The sequence below is a fragment of the Grammomys surdaster genome, unplaced genomic scaffold (assembly GCF_004785775.1).
Source record: "Grammomys surdaster isolate TR1022 unplaced genomic scaffold, NIH_TR_1.0 211, whole genome shotgun sequence".
NCBI classification, from domain to species: domain Eukaryota; kingdom Metazoa; phylum Chordata; class Mammalia; order Rodentia; family Muridae; genus Grammomys; species Grammomys surdaster.
This window is the reverse complement of record NW_021604656.1, coordinates 4,318,937-4,343,290: the sequence shown is the minus strand read 5'-3', so window position 1 is coordinate 4,343,290 and position 24,354 is coordinate 4,318,937. Positions and strand designations below refer to the sequence as shown.

Here is a 24,354-nt window from a genome sequence, read left to right as displayed (position 1 = left end):
CTGTTTACTGGTTTGCTCAGCCTATTTTTTAAAATAGAACCCAAGACCACCAGGCCAGAGATGGTTCTGTAGAGTGAAAAATTATAGATGCTGGGTATATAGAATCCTTTTTAGACATATAAAATATTCTTTAGGCTTTCTTTATAAAGACATGAAGAAACCGAGCCATGAAGCAAGTTAAGAATGTAGAAAGACCAGTCACCATTACTGGAACTGGCTGACCGCAAAGAGAAAGAAAAGAATGCAGGTGAGCTAGGTAGAACCAAGCTGGGAACCAAGCTGGGAACCGCAGTGACAGGGCAAGGCCGCAGTAACAGGGCGGGACCACATTCTTGAGAAAGATTAGCATACAGAGAGTTTTCACATGACCCTGACTCTCGTAGGTTGGGTTCCTTTGGAATGTTCCACTATTTTTATGTTATGCCACCTTAGTAACCCCTCATCCCCCTCCCTATTCCTTGGTTTGTGGTTTTTCCCCTTAAAAACCCCTCTCAAACTGGCTGTTGGGGTCAATTCAGCTCCTGTGTAGGCATGTGAATTGACCGGCAGCTAGCTGTCACATGCCCTAATAAGCCTCGATATTGCTCCGGTACACGGTGTCTCGAGCAGATTACTGGGTGGTCGCGACTTTCTGAGACTTGAGTGAGGGTCTCCCCTCTGCGCAGGTCTTCAGTTCCACCCACCATGGGCTGGACATTCCCTCATCAATCACTAATTAAGAAAATGCCCTATAGCCGGATCTTATGGAGGCATTTTCTCAGCTCAAATGTTTGCTCCTTTCAAAAGACTCTACCTTGTGTCATGTTGACATAAAACTAGCCAGCACACTTCTTACTGGAACTGACACTTTGTGGAGCCAGATGACTTCCGGCCTTCACTGAGGTCCCAGGTCAAGATCTGGTCTGCCCGTCCTGCTTCGATCTGACTGTGCCTGAGTAATGAATGAGGGTAATGGGGGTCCTCAAATAACTGGCCTTTTTAAGTCTCCAGAGGAGTGGAACTAGCTAGAGGTGGCCTAAAGGGTTTGCCCCACCCACCGAGTCCAGGGTGGCGCTGGGATTGGACTCCAGACTTTCTATTTCACTCCAGTGCTGCTTTTCCCACTGTACTGAAAAGGTCACTTCAAAGTCAGGATTCTCCAGAAGCTTAGGACTGAGCAGTGTGCTCAGCTTGCACAAGCAGCCCACGAAAACTACAAGTTCCAGCATGCTCCACTTCAAAGACGACGCTCGTTTCTCTCCAGCCCAAAAGAGATCTCTGCTTTTCGTTGGCCCGCAAGCCTAACGTGCTGCTCCGTGATTGGCTGGATCCCTTGTCGCTCATGAGAACCTTTGGCTGTTGTCGCCTGACTGGCGACCGAGGGACCTCCAAAGTTATGGAAGCACGCTCTACTAGAATAGGAGGCTGGGCAGCCAATAAGGCTGCCACCCTGCTGACTGTTAGGCTTTCCTTCTCGACTCTCCGGTGATTCTAGTTTGGAGGGCTTCCGGCCGGAGACCATTAGAAAAGACACCCGGAAGGCGGAAGTCTTAGGGCGGAAGTGGCCGAGAGAAAAGGAGAATGGCGGCTGAGGCCTGGCTTTGGCGCTGGGGCTGGGGCTGGGGTCAGCGGTGCCCAGGGAAGCCTGGGCTTCCTGGCCCCGGCCCGGGCCCCACTACATTTCTACATTTTCTTCTGTTGCTGGGGCTGGTGGCTGCGGATATAACCGACGGCAACAGTGAACACCTCAAGCGGGAGCACTCGCTCATCAAGCCCTACCAAGGTGAGGCCTGCAGTGAAGGGTGAGGACGCGGGGCTGCAGTGGGTTGGAGGAGGGCATGGCCGTTTTGTTGAGCAGCGCAGTAGATTTCTGGCGCGGCCTTTTGAGCACCTGTCCATGTCCGTCTCTGCCCACAGGGGTCGGTTCCAGTTCCATGCCGCTCTGGGACTTCCAAGGCAGCACGATGCTTACGAGCCAGTACGTGCGTCTGACCCCTGACGAGCGCAGCAAAGAGGGCTCTATTTGGAACCACCAGGTGAGTCTCTCCCAAGAGGCTCAATATAGCCGTTCACCGATGCAATAATCCCTGCTTCCTCACCAGTCAAGCTTAGTCTATATACATGTGCTCCTTTTTTTTTTTCTTTTTTTTGTCCTGCCGATTTTCTGTCCTGGTCACACAAATCGTAAAGAGAGACTTGTATAGTTACTGTGTGTCAGAAACTGTGCGCGACTCTTAACGCTTCCATTTATTTCTTCAGAAACCATACAAGGTAAGTAATGATGTCCACATCTACATGACTTAAGCAAGAAGCTAAGGTGCCGAGAGTCCCCTTGCCACACCTTATCAGATTTAATTCTCGAACAAGGTGTTTGGAATAGATAGATTTCGTGACTTTATGCTGAGGTGGTGTAGCCAGCAAACAGAACAAAGAGTATTTCAACTCATCTTTCTGATCCCCACCCTCCTCGGTTCCCCTAATCCACTCGATGCCTCCTGGTTAGCATCTGTGGCCTCTGCCTTTAGAGCAGGGAGCCTGACGTGTCATTGCCTTGGTGTGTTAGCAGTGGTGTGCAGCGTCTACACCAAGAAGTGTAGGTTGGCAAAGGGGAGAGATTAAGTAATTTGGGGATAGGCCATGCTCCCTCCTGCCTCCGCTGTCGGCCAGTGGCCTAGTTTTTTCCATCACAGTACTCTCTTGGCCCTTCTGGCTGATTCTGTCATTAGTTCTGAGAGACTGCACTGTCCTTGTGCTGCCTTGTTGTCTCATCCCCCCAACACCTCCTCTCTCCCTGCCTCCCGCCCCCACACTGGTGCCAGGGCCGTCTGTGGTGACTCTTCTCCATTCAGCTCTGACCCTTAGCCTGAGATCTCTCATGAATGGCAAACTACATTCTCTCAGTACAGCTTGTCCCTTGGTGACTGGCATCTCCAGTCATTCTGTCAGTTTGTTCCAGCCTGTCTGTCTGGCCGCCTTCTTCCCTCAGGGGCTTTTGTCTTGTTCAGTCTGTCTGGGACAGTGCCTCCTGGTTCTTCGTGACTGCTCCTTGGTTCTCATCTGTTAAGTCTGCGTTCAGATGCCACGCACACCGAGTGCTCGACTAAACCTCATGTCCCTAAGTCTGTCACATCATTCTGGTTCGGCTTTTCAGTTACTTTCTTTTGTTCTAACCTTTTTATTTTATTTTGTGGTACTGTAGATTGAACCCAGGACCTGTGCATGCCAGACAAGGCAAGCATCTCACTCCTGGACTACACATACAGTTTGGGTGCTACTTTTTTAGGTGGTAATGTAGCCTTGTATTTTTCACATAAATGAGTTAAATATAGCATTGCATTTTGTTTTGTAAAAAGCAAAATAAAAATATTGATAGAACTTTTAGGATCTGGGTTTATCCACAAGTAACAGACACATCTGTACTAGGTTTGTAAGTGACTGATGAGCTTGGTGATATCACAGGACCGAGAGCACTCTGCCCTCGCTTTGTTGTGTTACAGCCTCCCTGTGTTCAGCTCTTGGAGTTTTACTGCTGGACCCTGATAATAGTTTGTAAATGTTTGGATGGAGAACATTTATACTTGAAAGAGATTACTTGGAATTCTTAGATTTTTCTGTTTAATGTTTTCAAAGAAATACTTCCTCCTGACAGAACTGCAGAGGTGATTTCTGCAGTTGTGTTTTGTGTGTTTGAATCTCCTTTACCTGAGTAAACGTTTCCGAGTACTCCCTGCCCTCTGAGCTGTCATGTGACTTGGGTGAGGAGAACCTCCCAAGTGCCTAATGTCTGGAGCTTAGCACACAGAGGCTCACATTGCAGGGAGCTTTGTGTAAAGGCAGAAGCAGGGGACTTAAGCTTACATATTGTTACTGTGCCAGTTCAAGAGTATGTGTCCCTTCCTTTTGTTTTTAAAAGTTGATGCACAGGCTGAGGAGGCAGCACAGGCTGGGGAGGGAGCACAGGCTGGGGAGGCAGCACAGGCTGGGGAGGGAGCACAGGCTGGGGAGGCAGCACAGGCTGGGGAGGCAGCACAGACTGGGGAGGCAGCACAGGCTGGGGAGGCAGCACAGGCTGGGGAGGGACCACAGGCTGGGGAGGCAGCACAGGCTGGGGAGGCAGCACAGGCTGAGGAGGGAGCACAGGCTGGGGAGGCAGCACAGGCTGAGGGGCAGCTGACCAGTGTTGTCAGCACCAGCGTGAGGACCTGAGGTCAGATCCTTCGAACTCAGGTGAAGAGCCTGGTGCCTGGCTGTGTGTAGTCCCAGCCCTGAAGAGACAGAGACAAGAGGCTCCTGGAGCTTGCTGGCCAGCCAGTTAAGGGAGGGGGGTGGGGTGGGGCCTTTCTTTAAAATAAGGTGAGGGTGCTGGAGAGATGGCATTTGCTGCTCTTGCAGAAGATGGTTTTTCTGTGTACCTGAGTGTATGGTCCTAACACCCACACTGAGGGTCTCATAACTGCCTAAATCTCTAGCTCTAGAGTAGTCAACACTCTCTGACATTCTCTAGCGTGTACACATACCTTAAAAAAAAGCACTCCTTCCTCTGAAGAAATTGTCTTGGGCTTAAATATCTGCAGAGGAGTGAGGGGGACAGTGAGGTGCTTGCCTGGGCCCGGGGTTCGGCTCCCAGCATTGAAGAAAGGCTTATAAAGGAGGTCATAAGAGTAAGCTCTAACTAGCACTGGGTTTCTGTTTTGTTTTTGAGATGGTCTCACATTTGCTACATAGCCCAGGATGGTCTGGAATTCCCGGTCTTCCTGCTCAGTTTCCCACGTGCTGACATCCAGGCTGTCCCACCATTGTCAGAGCACGTCAGGGCTGTGTGGGTGGTGCGGCTGTGCGTAGATGCGAGTGGAGGCCAGCGGTCAGCCTCAGATGCTGTTCTTTAGGAGTCAGCAGCCTTGTCTCTTGAGCAGAGTCTCACTGTCCTGGAGCTTGCTCTCTGGCCAGTGAGTGCCAGGCATCCACTTATCTTCTTCCCAGGGCTGGAAGCATAAATGCATGTCACCAGGGCAGGCTCTCTAATGTGGGGTCCTTATGTACTAACCTGGCTATCTCCCTAGCCCATAGTGTGTATTTTGATTTTATTTTAGAAATATAGCTCTGGCTGGCCTGGAATAGCAAGGCCACTATGCTAGCCTAGAACTCAGATCTGCCTTCCTCTGCCTCTGGAATGCTTTTTGTCTGTTATTCTGTGAGGTAAAGTCTTGCTGTTTTTCTTGGTTGGCCTTGAACTCTGGGCTCAAGTTATCCTCCTGTCTCAGACTACAGATGATATCCCTGTAATGATCTCTCAGCTGACTGATGTCGCTGTGTTTTGTTTTGTTCAAGCAGAGATGTAGAAGCTATCTAACTTCAAATGACTTTTTTCTGCAAGGTGCTTCTGTTTCCATTGTTCCAGTGTGCTAACAAGGCATTAGAACTTCTGTGGACTCAGGGGTAAGAACTATGGCCCCACAAAGCAGCTTAGAAGTAATTCAAACCACACTGCATCTGATTTAAGTCTCCTGGAGGCTCCCTGTTGTGCTGATCAGCAATCTTCAGTCTGGGGTGCATAAAGGTGTTGGGGGCCCTGTGGTCCCATGGGACTTTCTGGGCCCTTCGTTTCCATCTGTGCCCTCACGACACTGACCTTGCAAATGTACTTTCCCCTTCCCTTCTCCCTTGTCCTTTTGTTCCAAGGCTGGTCTTGCACTAGCTTGGGCTCTTTCCTTTTATGTCATCTTCAGGAATGGTCTTAGTGTTCTGTGGCTGTAAAGGGACACCATGACCATGGCAACTCTTTGAAAAAGAAAGCATTTAGTTGTGGCTTGTGCACATGGGCAGACATGCTGCTGGAGAGGGGCTGAGAGCTCTGCATCCAATGCCCAGAGAGCAGGAAGACAGGGGCTCCCTGACCCCCAGGGACACACTTCCTCCAGCAAGGCCATGCCTCCTAATCCCTCAAGCAGTGACACTCTCTCTTGACCATGTAGTAAACATGTGAGCCTGTAGGGCCATTTCTATTCAAACCACCACAAGCAGCAGAGGACCCATCTGAGAGAAATTAGGGGGCTGCCTCTTCTACATGAGAAAATTAAATTCATTTTAAATGCATATGAGCTTTCTGGGTAGTTTGGTACATTAACTTATTGATACCTAGTTTTACTCGTGCCATGGTCAAGGATTTCTATTCCTGGACTTTTTTTTTTTTTTTTAATTCAAATTTTTCTCCTTTTTTTTTCTATCTATGGTATAAAGTATGTTAAATCTTTTCTACCTTTGCCTTCTGAGTATTAGGATAAGAAGTGTAAGTCACCATGCCCAGCCAGAACTTTTATTTTGAAATATTGTAGAGTCACATGCAATTGAAAAAGAAATAATAAAAAGCTGGTCCTGTTGACATGACCCTGTAATCCCAGCTACTTAGGCTGAGGCAGGGGATAACAAGTTCAAGGCCTACCTGCTACAAAGTGAGTTCAAGGCCAGCCAGAGCAACTTAGCAAACCCTTATTTCTAAGATGAAAAATAAGGACCATGGAGATGGCTCAGGAGATAAGAGGGCCTACTGCCCAGGCTGACAGCTTGGCTTGAACCCCAGAGTCCACAGGGAAGGAGCGCGCTGACTCCCAGTTTCCTCTTCTACACAGTCCTGTGTTTCCCACAGATGATGATAAATAAAGGTTAGAGACAAGAAAGGGAGTTCTAGCAAGTTCCATGCCCTTCCTTAGGGAAGAAGCGGCTGTCTGATACACTGTGTTCATCCCAGCACTGCAGCAGAGAAGGGGAAGGGGAAGGGGAAGGGGAAGGGGAAGGGGAAGGGGAAGGGGAGCAATCCAGAGCCAAGATTTGGATTTTATCTCACTTCCTGACATATTAGGGTTAGCCTTTTCTCTTACCTCTCTTACCGGTTTCTTCCCTACCCTCTTCTCTCTGGTCTGAACAACTTGAGTTGACTATTTCTTACTCATTCTCTCTCTTTAAAAACTTCTTTTGATAATTCTTTTATTGGATATTGTGTTTATTTATATTTCAGATAATTCTTTTTAATTTTTGTATGTGTATTAGTGCGTGTATGTCTGTGTGAGGGAGTTGGGTCCCTTGGAACTGGAGTTAGAGGCAGTTGTGTGCTGCCATGAGGTTGCTGGGAATTGAACCAGGGTCCTCTGGAAGCAGCCAGTGCCCTTAACCTCAGAGCCAGCTCTCCCGAGCTCATTTTGCCTCTAATTAGTCTGGAAGTTGTAAGCTTGTTTCTCGGGGTTTTTATAATTGTTGTTGCTATCTATATTTATGCTTGTCTGTGTGTGCAAATGTGTACAGGTGCCTGTGAAGGCCAGAAGGCCCCATCAGATGCCCTAGAACTAAAGTTAGGGGCAGTTAAGGGTGCTGGGTGCTGGGAACTGAACTCAGGGCCTCTGGAAGAGCCACTGTTCTTTATCTGCTTAGCCATCCTCTTGTTTTTCAGTTTTTTATGTTATCCTGGGCAGTAGGTACCCAGATGGCAGGTGCTGTAGACGTTAGGCACGCAGGAGGCAGAAGCAGGGTGTTTGCTAGCTCAAGTCTATCCTGAACTACATACCAAGACCCTATGTTAAATGACAGGGCTGGAGGTGCCCAAAATCTGGCTTTGATCTACAACATTCGAAAACAACCTTCCCCAAACGCACACATACACAGCTGTACATGTGTGCATGCACACATGCGTGCCACGCACGTTCTGCCAGAGTCTGAGGACAATGTCTACTTTTACTTTCTCCCTGGATGGTGCTGGGATCTTAGAACTCTAGGTTCACCTCGTGCCGACCTTTACTCTAGTCTCCTCTGTGGTGAGCTGCGCAGTACTGTGCAGCCAGTTGTAGTTCTAGTTCTGAACTGACTGTTCGCTCTTCTTTCTTCCTGAACCTCTGACTTTCCATGTGGATCGAATCATTTTCCTTCTCCACGAACATGGAAAGACAGACAGACAGTGTGAGAGGGCTGCTGGTAATTCATGCTTTTCATTGTTTTATTTTCTTTGTCTGAAATTGTCTTGCTAATTGTTAGCTCTTTGAAGGTAATCTGTTACTTTTTTTTTTAATTTCTGGTTGCTACTGTAATGAAGGATGTAAGGAGGGGTGAATTTCACAAGGAAGGAAAGAGTTTAAGTTTGGAGTCTGAAAGGCCAGATAGATATCAGGGTGCTGGCTCTGGTAGCCCTTTCTTACCTCAAGGCGAAAGGCATGAGTTTCGCCTTGGGAATGCTGAAGTTGGGAATGCCGGCGAGGGACTTGGGAGTTGGCGTGTGGAGATCAAGACCAGCCTTGGTATAGATAGTGAGTCTAGAGCAGCTCAGATTGTGAGACTTTGTGTTGTCTCAGGAAGAACAAAAACAGACTGGAGAGATGGCTCAGTGGTTAAGGGCATGCTTTGCTCTTGCAGAAGTCCTGAGTTAGCTTCCCAACAACATTGAACAGGACACAATAGCCAGTGTAACCCAAGCCTCTGACCGCCACGACACCTGTGCTCACTTGCAATAATTAAAAATAGTAAAGTACATCTTAAACAACACAAACAGCATCACATTGGAAATACAGGAAAGGGAGAGAGCACAGAGAGACTAGGAACGGCCAGTACCCACCCCTGGGTGTCATCTTTTTGAGGAGGTTTATAGTGTCAGGATGGAGGTTTATAGTGTCTAGGCAGTCGCTACAACCGCAGCTCTCAGCGTGCATTCTTACGTTGGGGTGTACGCTCAGTTCACATCCTTACTCTCCTTGGCTGTAGGACTGTTGGGGTTTATCACAGATCTCTGCTGCTTTGGTCCAGTCTTGTGTGTCTTGATTTGGAATTGAATTATTTGTGCCTTTTACTCTGGGATCTCACTGTCAATTCTGAATCTTTTCTCCACCCCCCGCCACCCGTACCATTCTTGGTATTTGTCTGAGTGACCTTGGATATATTAATTATCTCTTCATCTGTTGTTAGGTTTCTCCCTTATGTTATCATATATTGTTCTGAAATGTTGTTTCTTAGGGAGAGTCTAAGAATATCACTAGCCTGCTAAATTCTCTTAATTGTCCTTTGACTCCTTGGCTGTAGTTACCAGAGTGCAGTCTGTGTAGCTCCTCTGCCTTCTTGGGTTTCAGTCACACCCTGCCTGTCTCTCTGGTGTCCGTTAGTTGTCATCCCTGCTGAGATTGGCAGAGTTACTTAGCCCTAATCCAGAAAGAGGGTCTAACATGGAGCTGAGTCCCTCCTTGGGTGGCACCTCCAGTGTTCTTTCTTTAACTTTCATTCCCAACCCGACAAGGCCTCCATCCCCCCAGCAGACCTTGGATCAGGTTCCTTGTCCTTCTGTCTTGATGGCTACCTGTCACCATCTCTCCCCAGTTCGTGGCTGAGCAGAGACTAGTGAGATTCCAGAACTGGGGAAGCTCATGTTGGTGTGAGTTGTCATACAGGTACCTGCTGGCTCCTGTTCTGTGGCCAGGGTGGCTCCCCAGTGCCATCAGCACACCGGCCACACTATCGGTGGTGGGACATAGTATATTTTAATTTTTGGACTGAAATTTTCCTGGTTACAAGAATAATATGTTTCATTGTGCTATCAAGTTCCTCTGTTTGTCTTTTGTTCCCAAGCCAGGCCCTTTTCCCTTTGGGAACTGTGCAGACAGTAACAGGACCACTCTAATTGAGTGCTTGGGGACAGTGTTGTTCATGGCTAAGAACACAACTGGAAAGTCACCTTCTTGACCTTGAGGATCAGGATTTGGGGGGCAGGCTTAAAAGTGCAGAAGTAGTAATGCCTTGGGGGAGTGACTTTTCCTGGGAGTCCGGCACACAGCCGTCTTCACCCCTTGTGGTGCCTTGGAGGTTGCCATGGCTGCTGTCAGCCATCAGGCCCCCAGGTTGCCGTCTGTGAGGACGGGCTTCTGATGATGTTAGAGGTCGCTTGTGCTGGCTGCTGTTGGCTGTCTCCTTCAGCCAGCTCATCTGCAGTGGGCTTACGGCATCCTCACAGATGTATAGGCTCAGGGTGAGGGAGAGGGAGAGGTAGGCTCCTGTCTTAGTCAGGGTTACTATTGCTGCGATGACCAAAAGCTGCCTGGGGAGGAAAGGGTCTGCTTTACCTTACAGCTTATAAGTCCATGGGTACCACAGGTCATTCTGAGGGAGGTCACCCTCAGCCCCTCAGTTTAGAGTGTCCTCCTCCTTTGCTGCCACCTCTGTCTTTCTCTGAGCAACCTGAGTCTTGCTCAGCTACCATTTCAACCTTTATTCTTCTCCCAGGATCTGTGGATCCAAGTCCATGTGCTCTTGAGGTTGGCATTATTAAACAGATCCAGTGGAGTGTGGCAGCACCTGTAATCACAGCACTCAGCACACAGGAGCCTAGCCATGGGTGCATAACAAGCTGTCCCCCCCTCACCCCCCCGTCTTGAACAACACTTACACACACTTTAATGAGAAAGAAAGAGGGAAGGGAGGGAGGGAGAGAGGTGGAAGGAAAAAATGGGCTAGGCAAAGTGGCACATGCCTTTAATCCCAGCATTTGGGAGGCAGAGGCAGGTGATTCTGAGTTGAGGGGCAGCCTGGTCTACAACAGGAATTCCAGTTACACAGAGAAGTCCTGTCTCAAAAAAAAAAAAAAAAAAAAAAAGGGAGGGGGTGGTAGTGACTGGAGAGAGGGCTCAGTAATTAAGAGCACTCACTGGCTGCTCTTCCAGAGGATCCAGGTTCAAGTCCCAGCACCCACATGGCGGCTCACAACTGTCTATAATTCCAGTTCCAGGGGATCCAAAACTCACACAGACATACAAAGTGAACATTAAAGATAAATAAAACAAAACTTTTTTTTAGAAGAGGAGGGGGTGGGAGAAGAGGGAAATCAACAGGAAGGAGAGTGGAGTGCAGCTTGAAACCCCATACATGAAGAGGTGTCTCCGAGCCTTCATCAGCGTTGGGTGTTAAATCGACTAGCCCCACAGTGGAATGTTTCCTGACTGCTGGCTATAGACACGGTCCACCACGCCCCAGCTTCCGGCTTCACCACCTGTTGGGGCGGAGTGTGACGACAGAGCCTCCTGGTAATGAGCAGCAAATCTCTGTAGGAGAGCTGTCTCTGCACTTGATGCCCTCCAGTGCTGGGAGGGAGCCTGTGCTTCTGCTGGTGGTGGCACGAGCCCAGCCCTGAACAGCCAGCGGGGTCCTGGTACGAGATCAGGCCGGGCTGGGTTTGCCTGAGGCCAGACTTGGGTGTGAGCTCCAGCTGAGTTCCAGCCTGTCCTCTCCTTGGGAGGGTTTTGGAAGAGGGCTGTAGAAAGGAATAGGTTAATTTACATTAAATGCCTGCAGGCTGTGGGGAGTATAGGAACTAGCCAGAGTTTCATTCAGACTTGGGTATGAATCAAGATCACTTTCTCATCAGTTATGGACAAGTTATTTTGTCTCAAAGTCATTGTTTTTTAGTTTAAAATATGTAGGGCTAGAGAGATGGCTCAGCAGTTAAGAGCACTGACTGCTCTTCCAAAGGTCTTGAGTTCAAGTCCCAGCAACCACATGGTGGCTCACAACCATCTGTAATGGGATCCAATGCCCTCTCTGGTGCGTCTGAAGACAGTGATAGTGTACTCACATATACAAAATAAATAAGTAAATCTTTAAAATACGTGGCTTAAATTCGGCTGGTGATCCTCGCTAAGGTTCTAAGACAGGCAGTCCTTGATGAGGATGGTAAAGCAGGACTGGGGTTACACGCTGAGGAAAAAGCCTGGGTTGGCAGGGGCTGAGTCTCGGGGCCTCGACACCATTTGGTCTCCCTCACTCATGTAGGGGCCAATATCACTTCAGGTCCTGTTGCCTGGCCCTGGACCTTGAAGTGGTTGCCTAGTTTTGGTGGAGTGGGGAGTAAGCACGTGGACCTGGACGTGCCAGGCTGCACTCCAGCTCGCCTGAAAGCCTTGGTAACTCTGAGGGCCTCTCTGCTCCCTTTGCAGCCGTGCTTCCTTAAGGACTGGGAAATGCATGTCCACTTCAAAGTCCATGGCACAGGGAAGAAGAATCTCCATGGAGATGGCATCGCCTTGTGGTACACCCGAGACCGCCTTGTACCAGGTAGGGAGGTGCACACACCCAAACAGTGGGGTGGGCATGGGTGTAGCGGTGGGTGGACCTGGCAGGTGGCCTGCCTGTGGTTACTCTGCACGTCTGTTGGGAGACTGCTGCTGGCCTTGCTCTGGTCAGGGCGGCGGGAGAGCCTTTGCTGCAGCCCACCCCACCCCTCCTGATGTGGACTACTTACTATTCTTAGGTTCTTAGAGACTTTGACTATATATCACAGTCTGGTTTTCAACTCATTAGCCCAGGCTGCCTTACATAAAAATATTCCTTTTGCCTCATTCTTTCAACTTGGGCTGCAGGTATGCACCACACCTGGGCACTTTCCCATAGATTTTAGAAATGTTTGTGTGTTGATGCACATGCGTGCATATCACAGCACCTGTGGAGAACAAAGGGTAGCTTGGTGAAGTCAGTTCTGCCCTTATGTATTTCCTGGGGATGGAACTGAAGTCACCAGGCCTGGTGACAAAGGTCTTTACCTTACTGCCCATTCTGCCATTTTTAAAGGCCAAGCACAAAGGCTATGCAAAGACTGCAACCGGCAAAGCATACGGCGCCTCCTCTGGAGCCATTGCAGAAAACTAGCTGCTTGTAGCTTCAGGTTCTTCCTGTGGCTCCATGCATGTGTCCTAGATCAGGCACTGCCAGTACCCAGCACATGGCCTTGGCAGCTACCCTCATAGTTAAGGTCTCAGTCTTCATTGCTGTTCAATGGGACCTTGCTATGGTCCTGGCTGACCTGGGACCATGTAGCTGAAGCTGTCCTTGAACTTGAGGCCTCAGTCTTCAGTTCTCTGTCCTGAGAGGCCTGGGCCCTTCCCTACCCACTTTGTCCTCCAAGGTTCTTTTCCTTCCTGGGTGAGGTGCCAGTGGTTGGACTTTCTTACTTTTGCCCAGGCTGCCTTTGAGGTATCCATGGGTCATCTCTATTTTTCCTGTTCTGAAAGTACCTCCTAATTCCAGGGCCTGTGTTCGGAAGCAAAGACAACTTTCACGGTTTGGCCATCTTCCTGGACACATATCCCAATGATGAAACTACTGAGGTAAAGACCCCACTCTCCTCTGCAGGGCAGGCGAGCAAGGCCTGGGCAGGTGTCTTGAGGCTGGAGACTAGAACTTTGCTGTGGTTCTAGTCAGAGGTATCCTCCAGGGGCAGGCTGGTGTGTGCCCGCAGGCTGGCTAGGCATGGCGTAACCATGTCTCTGTTCCAGCGTGTGTTCCCGTACATCTCGGTGATGGTGAACAACGGCTCCCTATCGTACGATCATAGCAAAGATGGACGCTGGAGTGAGTTGGCAGGATGCACAGCTGACTTCCGCAACCGGGACCATGACACCTTCCTGGCTGTACGCTATTCCCGTGGCCGCCTCACGGTGAGCAGGCATGAGGGGGAAGCCCACTGAGCCTGTGCTGGCTCCATGGAGGCTGGGGCCCGGGCGTGTGCTTGACCTGCCCGCTGACTGCAGGTGATGACTGACCTGGAGGACAAGAACGAGTGGAAGAACTGCATCGATATCACCGGGGTGCGCCTGCCCACCGGCTATTACTTTGGAGCCTCTGCTGGCACCGGCGATCTGTCTGGTGAGTATGTGAAAGGGCACTCTCAGCAGTTACCAGCCTCCCTCCTCTGCGAGCCTCCCTCATGTTCCCATTGGCTGTAACTGTAGGTGTGCCCGAGGGCAGGCCCAGGCAGTCAGCTGGCCTCTTCCCCTTGTCTCTTAGTGAGAGGAAACAGTGGGTGTAGGTATTGTGACTGCATGGATTCCTAGCGCCAGATCTATAGGAACACAGGCATTTTGTCTCCACTCAGCCCCTGTGAACGTCAACCTTGCCCATCAGGGAAAGCCGCATCCCTGTCTTTCTCGTTGCCTGGGACAACGCCTTGTGTCACCCTGGACCTTGTCTCATGCTTATTCCTTGGCAAATCCTGCCTGTCTCTCTCCTTGCTGCATTCAAGCTGTTGTCTCTCACTGAAGCGCACGTGGTGCCCCTCCTTTCATAGAAAGCACCCTGACATTCTGTCCCTGTGCTCAGAACTGTCATGGCCACCATCCCAGTTGATATGCCAGGCCCCTCCCACGCCTCCTCCCTGCCTCGGCTTCTCTGTGTGCTGAAGGTGACTCCAGATGCCTGTCCTTTCTGTTGGGACCTGGTTGTCATCTTAGTGTCTTCCTTAAGTGTGACATTCCCTTCTCTAGGCCAAGGACATCTTCCCCACCCCTTCCCCAGCTTTAGTTTCTTTAGAGCATGTATTAGCTGTGTGGTTTCCTGTGCTTTTTCTTTGTGTTTCTGTCCCTCCACTCCCCAGATTACAAGTGTCTGTGGGGCCTTGCTGGGTCACCAGGCCTTGGTGGTGCTTAATGGTGTCCCTTGGCTGTGACCCAGTCTACTAGAGATGTTTAGAGAGGTCCTGGCCCTGGACCCAGCTCCAGCTGATCAGAAATAGGCTGTGATGTGCATGAGCTAGCAGGACTTACTTATCCCCGGGATAAACGCGTTTAGGGACTATAATGTCCCCTCTGTCCAGAGGCCTCCCTCCTCTCCAGGAAGAGCACAAGGCCATGTAGTCCCAGAGTTTGTGTTGTGGTGTCTCTTTAAAGTTTCTACACCCCAGCTTCAGTAGTCAGCAGCTCATGGCCAGATGCTTCAGTAATGGACGGAGCATGCCCCTGGTTCTTTCCTGTCCCCCGGCTTACCTGGGATTTCATCTGACAGTACTCCCGTATGTCTGCGAAGGGCTCCTGACAGAACAGATGGCTGGCCGTCTGTGGCAGGTAGATGTCCACAGTGCCGTGTGAGTGGCCACTTGCAGAGAGTGGAGATAGCCCAGGGGTGCTGGGTACCAGACAGGCAGGCCCCAGGATTTTTATTTGGGATGTGGGGGAGGCAGGGTCTCTATGTAACTTTGGCTGTCCTGACATTCTCTATGTAGACCAGGCTAGCCTCAATCTTAGAGCTCCACTTTCCTCTGCCTCCAAGTACTGGGATCAGAGGTGTGCGCCACCACACCAGCCACTGTTCCCTCAGGCACTGATTTCTTTCTGTTTTCTCATAACTGAAATCAAAGGAAATTTCTCCAAGATAAACAGAAAATGGCAGAACCCAGGTGGCAGCCAGAGTCTGACTCGGAAGCTGATGCTCAAGGCTTGGCCTCTGCTGAAGGGTCTGTGTCTTAGTGTCAGATGCAGGGCCTGCCTGCCCTGGGCACCAGCGGCGTGCTGTGTGGCTCCCTCTACCTCATCCTCACTGCAGCTCCCCGTCTCCCCACCCAGCAGCCTTGCCTCACATTACTCGGTGTGCTGAGTTTACATGTGGAGTTGGCTGGCCGGGAGTCACATCATGGACTCCAGCGCCTCGCCTCAGAAAGAGCTGCAGCATCTCTCGTGCCTGTGGTAGTGTTGAACACGTCCTCTAGGTCTCAGGCGTAGGTGCTGACTACTCCTTGGCTTCTCTGCAGCCTGCATGTGGGTCTGACAAGACCATCGGATTGTGAGGCAGCCCTGGAATGGTCACGCTGGCCTTTGTCTGCTTCTGGTTTTAGTTCACATCCTCTGCTCAGCGGCGGGTCCCGACTCCATGGCATTCGCACGGCCTGGCCATCCTCATGGCTCAGTATGGATATTGCTTAGTTTTTGCAAAGAAACTAAGCCCTGAAGTTTAGATGTAGATCATTTCCAACGTGAGAGTCAATGCTTTTCTCTCTATTCTGTCTTCTCTTCTTGGGTACTCACAGCTTCTCCAAACCTGGGCGGGAACCCAGGCTTTTATACATACTAAGCGTGTGCTCTGCGCTGAGCTGTACCCCAGCCCCTGAGAGGCTGCCTGCCTAGGAAAGGAGACTGCTGGGCAGAGACCCACTCTCTCTGGGTGGGCCCTTGTGAGTCGAAGGGAGCAGCTTCCCTTTGGGGAGGGCAGTGGGCCATATTCTGAGGTGGGATCCTCTCTGCCCTGTAGACAACCATGACATCATCTCTATCAAGCTGTTCCAGCTCACGGTAGAGCGGACGCCGGAGGAGGAAAGCATCGACTGGACCAAGATCGAGCCTGGTGTCAGTTTCCTCAAGTCCCCTAAAGGTGTGTGTGCATGCAGCCCCGCCCTCCAGGGCTCCAGTCCTTCTGCCCCTGCTAGAGCTGGGCTCCAGTCCTGCTGCCCCTGGGAGATCTGGGCTCCAGTCCTGCTGCCCCTGCTAGAGCTGGGCTCCAGTCCTGCTGCCCCTGGGAGAGCTGGGCTCCAGTCCTGCTGCCCCTGTGAGAGCTGGGCTCTGGGCTCTGGGCTCTGGGCTCTGTGGCTGGAGGCCAGGAGCTTGGGCCAGGTCGGCATTGGTGAGTGAGTAAAGGATGAGTTGCTATCTTGCTGTGTGGATTCTGTTGAGGCTCTGACACCTAATGAGGACGCATGTGAGCACCTAGTGTCCACTTCTTCCTGTGCTAAAGTGTGGTCAGTCGGTTGTCCACACAGACATAACGTGCCAAGTACTCTTTGTCATACCTGGCTTCTGTGAACCACTTGGGGGCTGACTCTTAGGTTTGCTCAGCCAGAAAGAAAGGTGGTGGTTAGCCTATAACCGCAGCCTCGGTTCCCTCCACTAGCACAATTCTGCCTTACACTCTACCCAGTGCTCTGGTTAGGAGGAGGAGACACCATCCCTCAGAGCCATAGGCTGCCAACTATGGATCCACTGAAAGTATAGGCCCCTATCCTGTCTTTCCAGGCTTCTAGGAAAAGCCGAACACACTGTTCTTTATAGTATGACATCTCACTTTAAAAATTCTATCTTGCCGGGCAGTGGTAGGGCACGACTTTAATCCCAGCACTTGGGAGGCAGAGGCAGGCAGATTTCTGAGTTCGAGGCCAGCCCAGTCTACAGAGTGAGTTCCAGGACAGCTAGGGCTACACAGAGAAACCCTGTCTCGAAAAACAACAACAACAACAAAAATTCTATCTTGTGTAGCCTGGGCTGGCCTTGATCACTATATAGCTGACAGTGATGTTGGCCTTTTGAGTCTCCTGCCTCCACCCTGGGTATAGGAATTACAGGTGTAGCCACCAGGCCTTGTGTTTGATATCTCATGGTTTTTAACTTTTCTGTTACTCTGTTTATCTCTGTGCACTAAGGCATGTGTGTGTGTCTGAGGAGGCTAGAGGCATCGGGTCCCCGAGAGCTGGAGTTATGGCCAGTTGGGAGCCTCCTCCCATGGGTGTTGGGAATCGAAGTTTGATCAGTATGTGCTCTTAACTCCTGAGCCAGTTTTCCAGCCACAGAGTTTAGAGCTAAGTTAATCCTGCCACATAGCACCATTTGGTCAGTTCTGGTTGCTGCTCCCAGAAATGCTGATGGCTTCGCCCCACGCATCCCCAGGGGCCAGTCAAGATGGTGGTCGGCTCATTTGTTCACTCCCTTGATGGCTGCTTTCTTCAAAGCATCGGCTCCATGTCTAGCTCTGCCCCTAATGGCTTGGCGGAGGGACTGAGCAGTGACAGGCCATAAGGACTTGTGGGAACTGCAAGGCTGAGCTGCTTGTGGGGGAGTCACGCAGCCTTTGAAGTACTACCTCAGAGCTGAGTAGGTTTCATCTGACCCCTGCCCTCTGCCAGTGTGGTGCTGGGTGTGAGCTGGGAGTGACTGTCTGTCCAGTTTTACAGAACCACTTGTGAGGCAGCCCCTTCATGCTTTGTGTATTAATCTCTGTCTTTTTCCACAGACAATGTGGATGACCCCACTGGAAACTTCCGAAGCGGGCCCCTGACGGGGTGGAGGGTGTTCCTGCTGCTGCTCTGCGCGCTCCTGGGCATCATCGTCTGTGCTGTGGTGGGCGCAGTGGTGTTCCAGAAGCGCCAGGAGCGGAACAAGCGTTTCTACTGAGAGGCCGGCCTGGCTGGGAGGGGCCTGGCCTTAGGCCAGGGCTCTTATGTGAACTTTTTTCTACTGGGATTATAAAAACCAACCAACCTTATTTCTTAACTGTTTCAAAGAAATAATTAAAGTATTTTCATACATTTTGCTTCTTGCCCAGCTGAGACAGCGGGCAGGGCTGGGGTCAGGGTTAGCATCCTCACAGCAAGAGGATCTTGCCCTATCCCAGGGCTTGCTCTTGGGAGCAAGGGAGTCTGTATATGGGGCCCAGGTGAGGCCTGTGCTCATGGGATGGCTCCTTAAGGTTCCAGGCAGTGGATTTGTTCTGAGGCCTGTGATAGCACATAGGGTTTGGATTCTGGGCCTTCCTGCCTTCCTGTAGCTTTATACAAAGGCAGACATCAGCTAAGGCTGGAGGACTGTTCAGTAGGGCTAAGGTGTGACAATTTATAAAAGTAGCCAGTCTCAGACTGGTGCCTGTCCTAAGGGCTTTTTTCATTTCTGGTGATTCCCAGTCCCTTCTCTCTGGCTTGCAACAGTACTAGAGAAGAAAGATGGTAGCTGTCACATTGCCACGTGGGAAGTGTAACTCTCAGGTCAGACAAGACTCACTCAGTTTTGCCTAGTATGCAATGTTTGGGGACTAGGGTACTGACACAGGATGTGACCTTAGGTCATAAGCACTGGGGTGGAGGGGCCTTGACAGAAGTCTTGAGGAAACTGAGGTAATCTGGAAGGAGCTGCTGAGCCAGGAATGGAAGACAGCTGGATAGCAGTGCTGCTCCCTTTGGTACCTTGATGGAACAAAGCCGGGCCTGAGTGGAAAGCCAGCATTAACACAGCCAGCTTCCAGTCTTTGCCACCCAAGGCTCCTACCGTGGAGAACTGTGTCCTCTCTAGTCCAGCTCTGGTCACTTCCCTGTCCTGTTCTGGGGACTACCAAGTCTGTCTCCTTCCTCCTCATCTCCTTCCCACACAGTCAAGTAAGGCTTGGTCTCTTACCTCACGAGCAAAGGCTGCCATTTCTGCAGCGTCGCCTCTCCAGTTCACTTCGTTGCTGCGGGTAGTGGTGGAAGCCCATGGAGTAAGCGGCTCTTCAGTGCCATCATCCTGTCTCAGCAGAGCTGAGCTGCTAGGAGCCATCTGTCCTTGTCAGAAACTGCCCGTGGCCAGGTGTCCAGAGGTAGTTAACAATTGCCAGCTTCAGCTTCTTCGCAGGTTTATGAGTTTGTCATGGAGCCTCAAGAGCCCCCATCCTTCCTTTTGACACATTACTTTCCAAGCAGACATTGCTTATTTACTGTGGCACTTACATGCAGGGTGTGTCCAAGCCGTTATGTGGTGCTGGCAGGACAGCCAGGCCTGGAACCTGGAGCATCAGGCTTCTGCCATCAGGAAGCACCATAGTCTTTGGATTGACCTTTAGTTCTTGGTTCCAACTTGGACTTCCTGATGTCACAAGTCATTTAGGCACGTTATAGTCAAGATTTACCTCTGTGTATTAGAGCCGCCTTGACAGCAGCTGCTGTAAAATTGGGAGATAACTCAGTTACAGACTTGTATCACAGTTCTGGTGGCTGATGGTCTCCGGGGCTCACTAGTCCAGTTGAGGACTTCCATGCCAAAGGACACACATGTCCTTCCCAAAGATCACACCCAAAGCTGTCCTCTGTTCTCCACACACATGGCATTTTTAAAAAAAAAAAAAAAGAAAGAAAAAGCCTGCTTTCTCCACACTTGCCCAGTAAGTCTTGTGGGGTCTCTAATGAATCTCAGACTTAGGTCCCAGCACTTAGTGATCTTGTGGGTCTGTTTTACCTTCCAGGTGGGCTCTCCTTCAATCACTGCACAGCTTTGCTGTACTTGTGAAGAATTGTTTCTAAGTTCATCCCCAGAGTTGTCTGTTTTCACACAGGAATGATTCCACAATTAGTTTTTTTTTTGTCATATGCTCCTAAAAATGGAGTCCCTTCATCATCACTGAAGCATAAATGTATACCCTTCCTTGTATCTTCTCTGCGGTGTGGGAAATGCAGACCCGCTGACTCCTGTGGCCTCCTCTGTCCCCTCCCCACAGAGACGGTGGTTGTTAAAGTGTGCTTTTCAATAGTGTTTGGATGTATTCCTCGGCTCCTCGAGCAGAACTACTGTGGCCCTGGACGTGTAGCCCAAGATGCCTTCCGGTGGCCATGCTGGTGACTGTTCTGTGACCTTACCCAGGACTGTGAGATGGCCTCTGGCATTGCTTAGGCACGGTGTGGCCTTGGATGTTCTTGAATTTCGTTCTCAGACATCATGAGAAGTTTGGGTCTGCAGCTTGTATACAGTTGAAGTTTTGCTAGTCAGAGCTACGCTGCATTCAGAAGAGAATTGTTCTCCCCTTCCACCCCACCCCCTCGATACAGGGCATCAGAGTTCAGTTTGGGTATGAGAAGCTGTGCTGTGTGCTTTTCCCCATCAGGCCGGGTTCTCTGCTCATTGGTCACTGCGTCCTCTGATGCTTTAGTTCAGCCCGTTTACTGATGTTGAGGAATTCTTATTTTTAGCCTGGTTATTCGCTTTGCAGAGGTTCCTTCCCACACGCTTGGCTTCCTGATTTGCTAATGACGTCATTTGATGTGCAATCTACATTTAAATGGCACTTATTAATCTTTTCCAAAGATGATTTTCCTGAAGGTTTCTAACTTTGGCCTTTAAAAATTTGCACTTTGTTGAAGTGGGACTTGCACAGTGCTGATGTCATCGTCTCTGCTGTCTCCACCCAGTTGTGGCTGAGCCTTTCTGACCCATTCCTCCTCCAGCACCCATGGCTGGTCCCCAGACACCCACTCCTGATCCCATCCCTTTCTGTTCTCATCAGCTGGGATGCTTCTTCCCAGCTTCCTTCCAGCGAGGGAGGTCATGTGAACCGGGGGCTCTCCAGAGCCGGAGGACATCAGGTGTGCCAGGTCCTCTCCTGCCTGGAGTGTGGTAGGCCCCTGAGGGTACATATGACTGAGGGCTGGAGGGAGCACACACCTGTCAGATGGGGGGCCTCAAGGTCAGAACTGAAGCCCTGCCTCAAGCCTTAGATTGTCAACTGCTGGGGTTTTATTTTTGTGTGTACGTGTGAAAGAAATAAATCCCTATTTGTTCAAATGAGTGTGAGTTGTGTGTTCTGTTACTTAAACTGAAAACAGCCTAGCCTCTCCCCCTGTCCACCCTGGCCTCTACCTGATGTGTACACACAAGCAGCTCAGTGAAAGGCTTCCTAAGCAAGTCTCATGACCCAAGTTGAATCCATATGTAACAAGGGTCATCTAGCCTGGACCACACAAGCCTGGGTGGTCAGGGGAGACAGAAGATGAGGCTGTGCAGAAAGCAGTTTTATTCCTGTAGGATGGGTGACTCCGGCTTTGGTATTTCATAGGGCTCCTGGGTCCTCCTCTCCCCGAAGTGGTCCAGTTTAGATACCTATCCCAGTTCTCCCTGGCCATTTCTCCTCACAGACTTACTGTGAGATCTTTCTGGGTAGTTTCTAGAGAGGAAGAAAAGACATTTAACCATAAAATAATAGCCTGGCTCTGGGCAGTGGCCTGTCTAGTTAATTCCTGCTGAGAAGGGGTAGAGTCTAGATGTATCTAGGGGTGACAGTTTGGGATCCCGAGGCTGGTTCACACTGCAGTGATACAGTTGTGACAGGCAGTAAGTTTCCAGGTAAAAGCGTTCTAGAAAGCAATGCAGTCTTCATGCAGCACAGAGATCCGCCATAACAGATATACACTATGAAATAAATGTTTTCCTTTACTCTTTGGCTGTCTTGTTTCCTGTTCTCCCTGTCAGAAGAGTCAGGGGCCAGGCTGGATCAGGGAAGGGGCTTCGGAGGACATTTTGAGACAAACATGGTTGGTTCTGAAGTAGGAGAGTCAAATCCCATCTTCAAAACCAGCTTCTCCGTGACTCAAACAGCACAGGACAATTTACTGTATATACAACAGATAATTTGTTCCTCTGCAAAACTGACCCCAGTGGTCTACACTAGGCAGGAGACTGACAAATGGCTGGACCCAAAGCTCCTTAGAACCAGTACAGATTTGTCCAGTGAGTCTCATCGTCCAGTGGGAGCTGGGTAAAGCTTTCCTTTGAGTCTTTAAGCTTCATGTCAGGAGTGACTGGCAGTGAGCACCCGTGATCAGTGAGGACTGTGCTGACACGTGTCTGCCTTTGCTCATGTATCACTGGAGACGCTCCCTGCCTAGACTTGGAGTGACTGACTTGGAAGCATGTACCCCCAAATCAAGTTTGTGTCTGTCTGCAATCAGAAACAGACAATTTGAAAAGCTCATTGCCCCATTTTTCTTTGGGCCCCTCTAATGAGAAAGCTGTGAATTCCCTCATCTGCAAGGGAGACATCCTAGGGGATGCTGGGTCTGTGCCTCCTGAAAAAAGAAAATCTGCTTTTTTTTTTTTTTTCCATTTAAGTCTAAGGATCTGATTTTGTTCAGCGTTTGAGAAGGCAGCTGAGTCTTGACACGGGAGAAATCTTGGAACCATTTGTCCCATCTGTACTGTACCTTGTCACTAGGATAACAATATCCTCCGACTTCAGGAGAAGTCCTGGCCAAAGTGATCAGGCCAGGGGCAGGTTACCGGGGTGGGGCAGTGTCTGAGGTGGTCAAGTAGCACTGGGGACAGGATATGTAGTAAAACTTGATGCCACCCTGACTCTGTGGGGAGTGAACACAGGCAAGCATATAGCTTCTCAGAACACCTGATGTCAGTCTTGACACTTAACCCTTTCTTGTTCTCCTGCCCTTACGGTAGTGTGGTGGTTTGGAATAAGCCTGACCCAGGGAGTGGCACTGTTAGGAGGTGTAGCCATGTTGGAAGAAATATGTCATTGTGGGTGTGGGCTTTGAGACACTCCTCCTAGCTGCCTGAAGACAGTCTTCTGTTTGCCTTTGGAACAAGATATAGAACTCTCAGCTCCTCTAGTGCCGTGCCGACCTGGATGCTGCCATGCTCTCACTGTGATCATAATGGACTGAACCTCAGAACCTGTAAGCCAGCCCCAATTAAATGTCTTCTATAAGAGTTACCTTGGTCATGGTGTCTCTTCACAGCAGTAAAGCCCTAAGACAAGTCGTGAGTGGCTTCTCCCACATCCAGTGCATCTCTCTGTTGCTTCTGGGGTGCTCCAAATGTGTTTCCTTTATTGACGATACCTGGCAGAAATTGTGACATGCTCAGGAGACACAGGAACCTGTGACAGCCGGTCAAGCTTCACCCAGCAGGAAACCCTTCCACAGGAGGATCTGCTCACAAGTGTGGAGACTGTGTGCCCTGTCTGTCAGCTCGTTAAGGAGTTACAGAGTTTGATACTTCCCGCTAAAGGCCACCTTTTTTTCTTCTCTGGTTTATATCTAGGCCGGGCCCATGTGCAGAAGATGATCCAGGAGCTCTCCATGGTTAAACAGTCTCAGGGGTCTTCGCTGATGGCTACGCATTTGTAACACACAAAAGACAGAAAGGGGGAGGGGCCGGAGAGCCGGCTCAGCAGTTAAGAGCTTTCTTTCGAAACACCTGGGTTTGGTTCCCAGCACCCACATAGTAGCTTGCCACATCTGTAACTCTAGTTACAAGGGACTCAACACCCTCTCTGGCCTCCCTGGACACCAGGTGCATGAAGCCCAGACATACATACAGGCAAAACACCATACACATAAAATGATAAAACTTTGAAGAAAAAAAAAGATACACTGATGTCATCCAGATCTTGTTCCCAACATGGACATGGGACCCATGCTCTCCTTCCCCCTTGGTGACCGTGAAAGAGGACATCTGTTTAGGATATTTACTCCATGTGGCTCTTTAATACCCTGTGGCCTGAATGAATTCCTAATCCTCTAGGATGCAACATTCAAAAGCTTTGGAGAAAAGCTGCCTTTCCTTTGACCCTTTCCCCCTTAGATCCTCAGATTTGTAACCTGTAAGCAAGGGCAATCCATAGGTGCACAGGGTGGGTAACTTACCACAGGTACCCTTAATCCACCGTGAGGAACACTTTTTCCTCGGCTTGTTTTTAAGTGTCAGAGAAGCCGGGCAGTGGTGGCGCACGCCTTTAATCCCAGCACTTGGGAGGCAGAGGCAGGCAGATTTCTGAGTTCCAGGACAGCCCAGTCTACAGAGTGATTTCCAGGACAGCCGGGGTTACCCAACAAAGTTTCGCTACAACAAGAGAAAAAAAAAAAAAAAAAAAGAGGGAGCTCCTGGGGCAGGGATGGGGCAGAAGCAAAAGCAGTAGGAAGGGTGAAGAAAAGAGAAAAATGGAACTAAAGATGCATTAAGACACTGGAGCCCCCAATCACAACCTTCTGCCTAAGCCAGTCCTCAATTCCACCGTCCTACCCAGCAGGTTGGTCCTCCTTTGCCCGTAGTTGTTACTGGCAGAAGCCCATCTACAGCC

General features: G+C 50.1%; 1 protein-coding gene across 1 annotated transcript; it reads left to right on the top strand.

Moving 5' to 3' along the window:
• The first annotated feature begins 1,358 nt into the window (after positions 1–1,358).
• Positions 1,359–21,047, top strand: Lman2 (lectin, mannose binding 2). The gene is made up of 8 exons (XM_028772092.1): positions 1,359–1,762; positions 1,897–2,015; positions 11,931–12,048; positions 13,018–13,097; positions 13,266–13,427; positions 13,521–13,635; positions 16,009–16,128; positions 17,758–21,047. Exons 1-8 carry the CDS (start codon positions 1,561–1,563, stop codon positions 17,916–17,918), a joined length of 1,077 nt encoding a protein of 358 aa, XP_028627925.1. The 5' UTR covers positions 1,359–1,560; the 3' UTR covers positions 17,919–21,047.
• Positions 21,048–24,354: the final 3,307 nt, after the last annotated feature.

Coding starts and splice junctions, on each gene's coding strand:
- Lman2 (XM_028772092.1), top strand. CDS start 1,561: ATGGCGGCTGAGGCCTGGCTTTGGCGCTGGGGCTGGGGCTGGGGTCAG. Junction 13,636..16,008: donor TGGCACCGGCGATCTGTCTG/GTGAGTATGTGA, acceptor TCTGCCCTGTAG/ACAACCATGACATCATCTCT. Junction 16,129..17,757: donor TTTCCTCAAGTCCCCTAAAG/GTGTGTGTGCAT, acceptor CTTTTTCCACAG/ACAATGTGGATGACCCCACT.